At 45.1% G+C, this 12,259-nt stretch overlaps 1 protein-coding gene across 2 annotated transcripts in view; it reads left to right on the plus strand.

Annotated features, from left to right (window-relative positions):
* Positions 1 to 12,259, plus strand: part of SEPHS1 (selenophosphate synthetase 1) — a 31,531-nt gene that overhangs the window by 7,955 nt on the left and 11,317 nt on the right. The window contains exons 3-7 of one of the 2 annotated variants that reach the window (XM_017529844.2): positions 1,497 to 1,600; positions 4,074 to 4,181; positions 5,665 to 5,819; positions 10,297 to 10,387; positions 11,618 to 11,717. In XM_017529844.2, coding sequence (XP_017385333.1) covers positions 1,497 to 1,600; positions 4,074 to 4,181; positions 5,665 to 5,819; positions 10,297 to 10,387; positions 11,618 to 11,717 — 558 coding nt within the window. Of the gene's footprint in view, positions 1 to 1,496; positions 1,601 to 4,073; positions 4,182 to 5,664; positions 5,820 to 10,296; positions 10,388 to 11,617; positions 11,923 to 12,259 lie in introns of those variants that run through there. The other variant, XM_017529846.2, reaches the window with a different exon arrangement.

Here is a 12,259-nt window from a genome sequence, read left to right on the forward strand (position 1 = left end):
GCCTCCTGGGTTCAGGCAATTCTCCTGCCTCAGCCTCCTGAGTAGCTGGGATTACAGGCACGCGCCACCATGCCCAGCTAATTTTTTGTATTTTTAGTAGAGACGGGGTTTCACCCTGTTGACCAGGATGGTCTCGATCTCTTGACCTTGTGATCCACCCTCCTCGGCCTCCCAAAGTGCTGGGATTACAGGCTTGAGCCACCGCGCCTGGCAATTTTTGTATTTTTAATAGAGATGGGGCTTCACCATCTTGGCCAGGCTGGTCTTGAACTCCTGACCTCGTGATCCACCCACCTTGGCCTCCCAAAGTGCTGGGATTACAGGAGTGAGCTACTATGCCCAGCAGTCCTGACTTTTTCCCTGCTTTTGGCTGTTGGACTGCAAAATAGATACAACGGCCCCCTCCAAATCCAAGTAATCCTCATCAGCGGATTCAACTAACCACACACTGAAAATACTCAGGGGAAAAAAATGGGTGATTGTGTCTGAATATGTACAGACTTTATTTTTTTGTCTTGTCATTATTCCCTAAACAGTAAAGTATAACGAATATTTACATTGCTTTACATCATATTAAGTATCATAGGTGATCTAGAGATGATTTAAGGTATGGGAGAAGATGTGCGTAGGTTATATGCAAATATCGGGCCATTTCAAATCAGGGATTTGAGCATCCATGGATTTTGGGGTCTGTGGGAGTCTGGAACCAGTCCCCCACAGATACCAAGGAGCAGCTGTCTTAATAAGAGGACAGAAGAGTGTCCTTCTGTGGGGTTTGAGCTGCACTCTGTGTTCAGCTTTTTTGGTGGGAATGCTAGTCTGAGTTTGTAAAATGCCTGCATTACAGGTGATTTTTAAAAGAGGGCAGCCTGCAGTCGCTAGTCTTAACTACTCTGGCATAGATGCCAGAGTGTTTATATACGTGCTTGATTGGAAATTTTGGTTGAATTGCCCATTGGTATTTTTCCTTTTCATCTGCATGTGTGTCATTTTGACTAAAATGTAAATGTAGTAATGGCATTTTTCATTGTAAAAATATTTTACAGATTTTCTGATGGAACGATAGGATAATGTCTAAATAGGTACTCAAAGTAACTATAGTTAAGATAACCCAAGGTCCGTTTATTCTATTCTTATCTTCAAAGAAATTGTATATGGTCCCAGTCACATACTGTGGTCACATAGTAAATAATATAATAAAAATAATACAGGGAAAAAGAAGATTTTTATTCAAGGCATCATTAAGGTTTTTAAAATTATGCCATATTGGAGTTTAGTCTTGATGAGTAACATTTTCATTAGTATTTTCCATCTTAAGCTGGGTATGTTTCACGTTTATTTCAGTTACGCTTCTTGATAGGAAACACATGGCTTCATTGGCAGCCCACAGTTTCCATAAGTATCTTATGAGCTCTTCCTGCTCAGAGCACTGGTGGTATAAAATGAAATGGCTTTCCCGTTTTATTTCTGGATGCTAATGACTTCCATCTCCACAGGCATTGGAATGGATACTTGCGTCATTCCTTTGAGGCATGGTGGGCTTTCCTTGGTTCAAACCACAGATTACATTTACCCGATCGTAGACGACCCTTACATGATGGTAAGTGTGAGCTGATGTGTTTTTTGTGACGGGAAGGGCTTATTCGTTTGGTTTGGATTGTGGCTGGGGTTTTGTATGTATCTGGGGTTTTGGTTTTGTTTCTGTTATATCTGTACTCCCTGCCCTGCCCAGCCTCCGGCAGTCACTGAAGTCGGGCCTGTCCCCTGCCTACACTTGGCACTGTGCATTAAGCAATTAGGGAGGAAGGCCCTCGGTTGCTTTTGCACCTGAGTTCATGCTGTGAGTAAGAACACTTCTTGTTTAGTACAGTGTCAGTGGAATAACGTTTTCGTCATTTTCTTCTTTCTTGCACCTTTCTTTTGAAGAAGGAACACAGGTTTCCAGTAATCGGCTATTTATTTGTCACTGGTAACTGAGGGGGTTGGTACCTGAGAGTGAACACCCCCTCAGGTACCAGTGGCAAATAAATAACAGATTATTGGAAACCTGTATCCTTTTCACATTGGTAACCTTCATCACCCCTGTGTTTTAGGCTGGAGATGTTACTCTCCTCTGTAACTGATCCTACATGTTTCCTTCAAGAAATCAAGGAGCTAGTATCTCATCACAATTACATGTTTCAAACATTAATACTGATACCTGGTTAATTCACCCCACCCAGCCACCCGAGCACCCACCACTGTGTGATGTGCCGCTGTGCATAGTAGGTTTCTGACCACTGAGTTCAAGTTCCTAGCTACTGATTGTGCACTGCTGAAGTGTGTTCCCCAATTGTTCAGAGTGGTTGCAGCCAGCCACTCTTTGATCCATCCAACCTTTAACCCCATTTCCCTACCACCCAGGAGGAGCCAGTGGAGAGATTGGGAATAACCGGTTTGCTATAAAATGCCAGATGTTCTTCCTGTGTGGCAAGGACAGTGGGATCAGTCTGCACTGTAGGGACTTTATCATGAGGCAGCCACATGGGGGGTGTTCCCCCTCAGGTACCAGTGACAAATACACAGGTTATTGGAAACCTGTATTCCTCCTGCACATCTGTCTGTTCTCTCCTCTGGAGGAATACTCTCGAGACTGGGCTAGTATGCCACAGCCCAGGCCCCACTCCGCCAGGTGGCAGGGATGGCTAAATCCAGAGTCCGTCGTCTTCCAGCATTTCCTAAAATAAGAGCACCCAGAACAGAACAGGCACTAAATCACTGCCCCCCAACTAGTGATTGGCTTGTCCAAGTTGCAGACCATCTGTTGGCCTTGCGGACTGGCTTGGTGTTACGGAAGTGTGGCCACAGATGGTTGTTGAGCTGCAATTGCCGACCTCCAGGAATGTGTAAGAAAGCATAAAGCAAGCAATTAAACAGCCACTGGAAATGATAACACTTGAGAGTTTGATTATCTTTATGTCAGAAGAAAAACTTATATTTTCTGTTTACTGTCTATAAATCAATAACAGTTTAGATAAGGGCAACTTAACTTTTAAAAGTCTCCAGTGGCAGTAAAAAAAATCTTCATTACCACATTTCTGTTGAATTGTATTTTAAAGTTCCCAAGAAAATGGTATCATGTACTGGGAAATGCTTTTCTTTTTCTTTAGAAAACAATATGACTTCAGCCCTTGAATATTTTTTTATTTGCTTATTTTTTTTATTTGCTTCCTAAATAAGGTAACTTTTCTGTTTATCTGATACAACCTTGAAAAGAAGCTGCACAATTTTTTTGTTTTGTTCTGTCCCCCAGGCTGGAATGCAGTGGTGCGATCTCAGCTCACTGCATCCTCCACCTCGCAGGTTCAAGTGAGTCTCATGTCTCAGCCTCCCAAGTCTCAGCCTCCCAAGTAGCTGTGACTACAGGTGTGCACCACCATGCTGAGCTAATTTTTGTATTTTTATTAGAAACAGGTTTTGCCACGTTTGCCAGGCTGGTCTCGAACTCCTGGCCTCAAATGATCTTCCTGCCTCAGCCTCCCAAAGTATTGGGATTACAGGCGTGAGCTATCGCACCCAGACTAAGCTACAAACATTTCTTAATCCAAGTGCATAAAAAGGATCTCCTCTGTAATCACTAAAGCCAGCCATTTTGAGAATCTGTTTGGGATACGTGGCTGTTTCCAGCCTTTCTTTAGGAGAGTTGTTTGCAGGCTTTTTCACTCCATAGCTCTTCCCCCACAGACTGTCAGTTCTAACCTTACTTCTCCACCTCATTCCCTGTATGTACACCCCTTTGCGTATCTAAATAAATTGCAGACTTCTAAAATTTAGAATGGGAAGAACTTGTACCTTCTTTATTCTGTACAAGAAAGAGGTAGTAATGTCTGAGAAAAAAAAGGAGTGGCCTGGTGACTCCGTGATGCAGGAAAGGTCGCCAGTCTGCAAGTCACAGAAACTGAGGACCCCATCCAGTAGCTCCCACTCCTGGAAAGTCCCCAGTTTCTCTGTGGAGTTCGCCCCATGGCTGACTCTCAGTTTCTGTAGATGGAAAGTCCCCAGTCATCCTTTCTCACGTTTCCCTCTCTTCCCAGGGCAGGATAGCATGTGCCAATGTCCTCAGTGACCTCTACGCAATGGGGGTCACGGAATGTGACAATATGCTGATGCTCCTTGGAGTCAGTAATAAAATGACCGACAGGGTAAGTAGGAGCTGCCGGCTGCTGCCTGGCTGTGATGTCCAAGTGGCATCTCTGGCCTTGGTTAGACTTCGCTTCCCATCTGGAAAGTGGGGAGCCCGGGCCATATGGCTTCCTGTACTCCTTCTGGCTCTCCACTTTTGGACAGTTATCTGTAAATTAAAATGAGAGAGCCTGGCCTATTCATCTCTTCATTTCTGCCATCTGCTCTTTTTCTCTCTTCCCAGTAGACTGAAACTGAGAGTTTTTTTTTCTTTTTTTTTTTTTGAGATGGGAGTCTCACTCTGTCGTCCAGGCTGGAGTGCAGTGGTGCAGTGTCTGTCCCCTGCAACCTCTGCCTCCCAGGTTTGAGCAGTTGTCCTACCTCAGCCTCCCAAGTAGCTGGGGTTACAGGTGCGCACCCCCACACCCACCAGTTTTTTTAATTTTTGGTAGAGACAGGTTTCACCATGTTGATCGGGCTGTTCTCAAACTCCTGACCCCAGGTGATCTACCCACCTCGGTCTCCCAAAGTGCTGGGATTACAGGTTGTAAGCTACCACGCCTGGCCCAAGACATTCTTATGTGTCTTCTAAAATAAATTTTTGGCCATAGTGATGGTACCTCAGTGTAAATCAGGCACAGCCTTACAGATCTGGGACACGTGGCACTTAGAGGGCGCCTGCTATGCTGTGAATGGGGGTGTCATGGATATAGTCGGTGACCGGACTAGGGGACCCGTGTGTTCACGCCTCTGTGTCATCACTTGGCATTCAGTGCTCTCACTGCCTGAACCTGTTCTTTGAACCAGAAATGAATTCCTGCTTAGATAGACAGGTACTTGTTTCTGTCCCCAAAACCCCCCACAGTTTGCCCTGCCTTAGAGAAGTTTGAGTTTCCATTAGGACCTATCCTGCCCTAAAACATGGCCTATGGCAGGCAGTGGTGTGTGGTGGTCTTGGTGCGGACTCTGCCCAGGCTGGTCTCAAACTCCTGACTTCAAGTAAACCACCCACTTCGGCCTCCCAAAGTGCTGGGATTACAACATGGGTGCCCTCCCAAAGTGCGTGAGCCACCATGCCCGGCTGTTGGTTTTTGAGACAGGATCTCCTTGTGTTGTCCAGGCTGGAGTGCAGTGGCGTGATGAGAGAGCTCACTGCAGCAGCCTCAGCCTCCAAAATAGCCGGGACCACAGGCTCATACCACCATGCCCAGCAGTTTTTTACATGTTTTATAGAGAAGGGGGTCTCACTGTGTTGCCCGGGCTGGTCTTAAACTCCTGGGCTCAAGCTGTCTACCCACCTCGGCCTCCGCGAGTGCTGGGATTACAGGCGTGAGCGACTGTGCCTGGCCCCGTAGCTTTGGTTAATGCCCTGCCCTGTCGTAAACTTTCAGGACTTCCTTTGGCATTTTATGGGTTTTTTTATAACTGTAAGTGTAAAAACCACCTTTTCTGGATTTTGAACTGAATTCTTTGACATTTTATTTATATCTTTTTCAACCCTAGGAAAGGGATAAAGTGATGCCTCTGATTATCCAAGGTTTTAAAGACGCAGCTGAGGAGGCAGGAACATCTGTAACGGGCGGCCAAACGGTGCTAAACCCCTGGATTGTCCTGGGAGGAGTTGCTACCACTGTCTGCCAGCCCAATGAATTCATCATGTAAGTTGATTTTTGTTTCATGTCACGTGACCTGTTTCTTTCTCTCTCTCTCCTCTCTTTTCAAAAATAGATGTGTTACATTTGGGTGCGGTGGCTCACGCCTGTAATCCCAACACTTTGGGAGGCCAAGGCAGGTAGATCATTTGAGGTCAGGAGTTTGAGACCAGCCTGGCCAACGTGGTGAAACCCTGTCTCTACTAAAAATACAAAATTTAGCCAGGCGTAGCAGCACCCACCTGTAGTTCCAGCTACTCAGGAGGCTGAGGCAGGAGAATCACTTGAACCTAGGGGTGGGGGTTGCAGTGAGCTGAGATCGTGCCACTGCACTCTAGCTTAGGCGACACGACGAGACTCCATCTCAAAAAAATAAAATAAAATAAAAAAGATGGAGTAAGATATAATTTGCATACTGTATAATTCATCCATTTAAGGCATACGTGTCAGAGGTTAATTGTGCAACCATTACCAGAGTCGATGATAGGACGTTTTCATCACTTCAGGAAGAAACCCCCTCCTCATTGGCTGTGACTCCCCCTTCCTTATCCTGGATTCTTCCTCTTAGCATAACATTAGCATACTTTTAAGGGTCATCTATTTTGTCGCACGTGTCAGTACTTTAATCCTGTTTTTAAGACATTTTAGGCTGTTGAAGTATATTTCACATAACATATAGCACAGCATTTTGAAGTACACAGCGTGTTGGTTTTTAGTATTCACAAGGTTGTGCGCCCGTCACCACTATCCAATTCCAGAGCAGTTTTGTCACCCCAAAAAGAAGCCCTGTAGCTCACTCCCAGTTCCCTCCTGCTCCATCCCCTGGCAACCAAGAGTGTACTTTTGTCTTTAGGGATTTGCCTATTCTGGACATTGTGTGTAAATGGAATCATGCAACATGACATGCTGTGTCTGGCTTCATTCACATAGCAGCGTGTTTCTGGGTCATCCGTGTTGTAGCATGAATCAGTATTGCATTCCTTTCCATGGCTGCATAATCCATTGCTTGGATGTACCATGCTTTAGCTGGTCCTCGGGTGACAGAACTTTGGGTTGTTTCCACCTATTATGAATGACCTTTGGGTTGCTACCTGTTATGAATGTTGCCATGAACACTCACGTGTAAGTTTTTCGTGGGCGTAAGTGCCAGTTCTCTTGGGTGTATACCTAAGTATTGGCTAATCATGTGGTAATTGTGTTTAACTTGAGGCTGTGCCATTTTAACTTTCCCAGTAGCAATGTATGAGGACCCCAATTTCTCTGCAATGCCTCCAGTCCTTGCTTTTGTGTCCGTCTTTTGGATTCTAGCCAGCATAGCAGGTGTGAAGTAGGATCTCTTCGTGGTTTTGATTTTTGTCTGCCTGATGACTCTTGAGGCTGAGCATCTTTTCATGCGCTTACTGCCCATTTGTGTGTCTTCTTTGGAGAAGTTTCTCCCCAAGTTGTCACTTTGCACACTTGATGTCTCTCTAAGAAAAGCCAGTCTTTTTTGCTGAAGGAAGTAGAAACTCCAGTTATGTATTTTATTTTTGGTTAGGTACGGATAAGGTACCGTGTTCACATGGTTCAGAGTCCTAAAGGTGTGAGAAGCCTCTGCAGTGCAGACAGCCTCGCCTGTGCATTGGTGAGGGCCCTTGCATTGCAGAGCTTTCTCACACCTTTGGAATTTTGCCCTTTTCGCTCCACAGAGGCAGCCTCTCTTTGTGTTTCTAGCCAATCTACTGCCGACATTTAGGTCGTTTTGTACATTTGGGAATCTATAGGTAAGAAAGTTTTCAAAATAGAATTGCTAAGTCAGAGGGTATGTGTGCTTGTAATTTTGCTACCAGTTCGTTTCCACCAGCAGTGAATCACTTTCCCCACATCTGAACCAACACAGTGTGTTAACAGATGTCTGGGTCAGTGCTGCTCTGGTTTGGTGGCTTTTTTTTAACTTTTAATATGTTCATATCTTTTGCCCATTTTTTAGTTGATGGAAGCTCTTTTTAGGGTCATTATCTGACAGCTTTCCTGTTAAGAGTGTTGCATTTTACTTACATCAAGGTTTTATTTTCCCAGCAAAAAAAAAAATTTTTTTTTTTTTTGAGGCCGAGTTTACTCTTGTTGCCCAGGCTGGAGTGCAGTGGTGCGATCTCGGCTCACTGCAGTCTCAGCCTCCCAGGTTCAAGCGATTCTCCTGACTCAGCCTCCCCATTAGCTAGGATTATAGGCACCCGCCACCATACCCCATTGATTTTGTATTTTTAGTAGAAACAGGGTTTCACCATGTTGGCCAGGCTGGTCTTGAACTGATAGCTTCAGGTGAGCCAATGCGCCCGACCCCGGCAAATGTTTTACATCAGTAGTTTTCAGACATTCCACTTAGAACTAAGTGGTGGCAGAAGATTCAGACAGGGTTGGGCATGGTGGCTCACTTCTGTAATTCCAGCACTTTGGGGAGGCCAAGGCCAGAAGGTTGCTTGAGTCTAGGAGTTCAAGGCCAGCCTACGCAAGATAGGGAGACCTTGTCCCTACAAAAATAAAAATAAAAGAGCCCATTGTGGTGGCAGCTGCCTGTAGTCCCAGCTATCAGGAAGCTGAAGTGGGAGGATTGCTTAACCCTAGGAGATTGAGGTTGCAGTGAGCCCTGTCTTAAAAAAAAAAAAAAAAAAAAAAAGCGGGGGGGGGAATGTTAAAATCAGTTTCAATTAAAACAAAACAAAAAAAATTTTATTTATTTATTTATTTATTTATTTTTGAGACATATTCTCGCTCTGTTGCCCAGGCTTGCATGCAGTGGCACAATCTTGGCTCACTGCAACCCCTGCCTTCTGGGTCCAAGTGATTCTCATGTCTCAGATTGCCTAGTAGCTGAGATTAGAGGCATGTGTCACCAGGCCAAGCTAATTTTTTTGTATTTTTAGTAGAGATGGATTTCACCACACAGGCCAGGCTGGCCTTGAATTTCTGGCCTCAAGTGATCCGCCCACATCAGCCTCCCAAGTGCTGAGATTACAGGTGTGAGCCACCGTGCCAGGCCTTCAATGAGTTTTTGTCCAACAGCACCTATGTTTTCTTTGTAAAAGATGAAGGAGCCTGTACATGTAACTACATTCCATCAAATATTGTCCTTAAACTTAAAAGTAACCCACTAGTTTTATCACACTTAAATTGTTGTTGTAAATTCATAGGTTGCACATAACTGGTGAAGTGCAAGAACATATCAGCTCGGTTGGGTGGGGTGGATTACCTGAGGTCGGGAATTCAAGACCAGCCTGGCCAATGTGGTGAAACCCCATCTCTACTAAAAATACAAAAAATTAGCCAGGCAGGGTGGTGAGTGCCTGTAATCTCAGCTACTCAGGAGGCTGAGTCAGGAGAATCCCTTGAACCCAGGAGGCAGAGATTGCAGTGAGCCAAGATTGCACCACTGCACTCCAGCCTGGGTAACAGAGTAGACTCCTTCTCAAAGAAAAACCATATCAGCTTTATGGTACAACTGAGTCTGAATTGAAAGACATTATGTCTTCAGGTCTGGTTTTTGGAAAACAAGTTTCTTGCATAGTCACAGAAATCTATTTTTAAAAGTGAGAGTGGATACAAATAGTATAGGTTGAGCTAGGGAGCTGGGCGTCGAGATTGAAGTCTGCGGCCCTGGCTTTGTTTTCATCGACTTGGGTGAGTACCGGAGGGGGCCAGCGTCAGGGGATGGAACGCTGATGTGCTCAGCTCCTGAAGCTGGTAAAGGCACAGCTGTCAGACCTGCTGCTGGGTAGTGAGGATACAAATCTGATAGATGTTTCATTTGGGGGACCGTGGTCATCTTTGAGAGCTACCTTTTTACTATTGCCTTCTGTTTCTAAGACAGGGACCCCTAAGGCACCTGGGTGCCACGTAGGAAACTCAAAATTGGTCAGTCTGAATTTGAGAACATGGATGCAGAAATCACCAAGACATTAGACCCACAGATTGCCACCAAATCCCATGGGCCGAAAAATCCCACCTGAGTCTGTAGCATATCAGTGGTCCTAAAGAAGCACTTCTGTTTCAGAAGCTTTGTTGCCTCAGATCACTTTTGAGTGCCAGTGGGTCTGTAGTGAAAATTACACACACACTTGTATGTGGCTGAGGGCAAATCTGGGCCTAATGAAGTCTTTAAAGGCTAAATGTTTTCATTTAAATATATATATATTATTTTTGAGACGTGGTCAGGCTGGCCTCTAACTCCTGGGCTCAAATGATCCTCCAACCTTGACCTCTCCAAGTGCTGGGAGTACAGACATGAGCCATTGCGCCCAGCCTGACAGCTAAATGTTTTGTTCTGGCAATAGCCTCAGTAGCAGGTTGCAAGGCTCTGTGCCATACTTGCCGGTAGTTGGCCTCAATTTAAGTAAATGCAAAGGCAGATATATTGTCTACACAATATTCCTTCTCTTGTGTTAATGACAATGAGTTCATCTCCTCGGTTAGTTTGACTAGAATGCACCCTTTCTCTTTTCTTCAGGCCAGACAATGCAGTGCCAGGAGATGTGCTGGTGTTGACGAAACCCCTGGGGACACAGGTGGCAGTGGCTGTGCACCAGTGGCTGGATATTGTGAGTAAACCACAGCTGTAATGGGAGTGAGGGGAATGGTACGTTTGCAGGTAATTTTTGTTGGAGGATTTGGGAAATGAGGTTTTTTTAGTTGCATATCCAGGAAGTTAATATTAGTCAAGTCCTTAAAGAAATCCTAGGACTTGTTCATATTCTTTAAATAACAGTTTTGCATACGGAATGCTTGACTGCAGTAGGTGAGCCCCAGCTTGGGACTTTAAGATGTTTCTATAAAGAATTTGCTAGGCAGGGGGTTAGCTTTGTTTACTTGGCCCTGAGATAGCTTCGTCTTTGATGTCCTAAACATCATTAAGAAATTTATGGAGGAGAATTTGTGAAAAACGTGGTGTTTGGGGTATAAATAAACCCAGGGTTACTGACAGCTTAAATTGCTTTTTGCAGTTTTTGTTTAATAGTTTTGTCTTTTTAAACTGATTCGTAACTCAGAACATTCTGATAAATAATTCTCTCGTGGAGAATCAATCTATCTAGAATGAGGACATGTCTCCTGGGTCATTTTTCCAGTGAGGTATAATCATACTGTAAGATTGGTTTTCTTCATTACCATAACAACCCACAAGTTATTAAGATTGTGGTATATTCTCACATATCGTGGTGCATTTAATTTCTACAACTATCACCTGAAACTACCAGGCCTAAGAAACGGTTGAAAGAGAAAAATCACTAATTCCATGTCTTTCGTCAACCAGGTATATCTTAGCTTGATGTAGCAGGGTAGAGAAATTGTCTAAGGCTGCCACGTTCTTGAGCTGTTTTTCCCTCTCCCCCGGTGATGGGGAGCAGAGTGGAAGGCCGTTAAGGGGATGTTGCACGGAGGTGCCTTTCAGCCCCACCTCCCAGGACTGAGCTAGCAGGAAGCTGGAAGCAGGCGAGGTGGGGAGTGTCGGATGGGCGAGTCCGTGTGCACTAGCGGACACTGCACCACATGTACAGCAGCGCTGCCGCGGGTCCTCCAGGCTACACATACCCAGTAAACGACAGCATTGGATTACAGAAATGTGAGATGAGAACAGAAAAGATGCCATGCTGACAGGTCTCATGGACACCTACAATGCGATCCACAGAAAAACCAAAGAGTTGGAAAATTCCATTATCTGTATTAAATTAAACTCTCTATAAGTTAACTAAGAAAAAGATACTCTTTTTGTCAGTGGCTAGAAGTAAAGATTAATCACATTTTCCCCTTTTCTCCCTCACCCCTGTTATTAGCCTGAGAAATGGAATAAGATTAAGCTAGTTGTCACCCAAGAAGATGTAGAGCTGGCCTACCAGGAGGCGATGATGAACATGGCGAGGCTCAACAGGACAGGTATGGTGGGGGGAATGGCACTTCGGTCCCGGAGTCCAGGAGAGTAAATGTCTTCACAGGCTTTGCAGGCCACACACAGTCTCAGGGTAGGTGGCGAGATTTTCAGCCAGTGACTACAGACTGTCCTCTACTGGTACCCGGTTGGCGTTCTATAGATCATGCAGATGGTCCCCAACCTACAGTGGTTTATAATTAAGAAGAAAGTCCTAACCTCTGATAGAGGAACTATTTCTAGAAAGCATTTATGTGGGTGCCAGGTGTGGTGGCTCACGCTTGTAATCCCAGCACTTTGGAAGGCCAAGATGGGCGGGATCACGAGGTCAGGAGATGGAGACCAGCCTGGCCAACATGGTGAAACCCCATCTCTACTAAAAATTCGAAAATTAGCTGGGCATGGTGGCGCACACCTGTAGTCCCAGCTTCTCAGGAGGCTGAGGCAGGAGAATTGCTTGAACCCAGGAGGTGGAGGCTGCAGTGAGCTGAGATCACACCACTGCACTCCAGCCTTGGCGACTGTAGGAAGCTCTGTCTCAAAAGAAAAA

The sequence above is a fragment of the Cebus imitator genome, unplaced genomic scaffold (assembly GCF_001604975.1).
Source record: "Cebus imitator isolate Cc_AM_T3 unplaced genomic scaffold, Cebus_imitator-1.0 Scaffold61, whole genome shotgun sequence".
Taxonomy (NCBI): Eukaryota; Metazoa; Chordata; class Mammalia; order Primates; family Cebidae; genus Cebus; species Cebus imitator.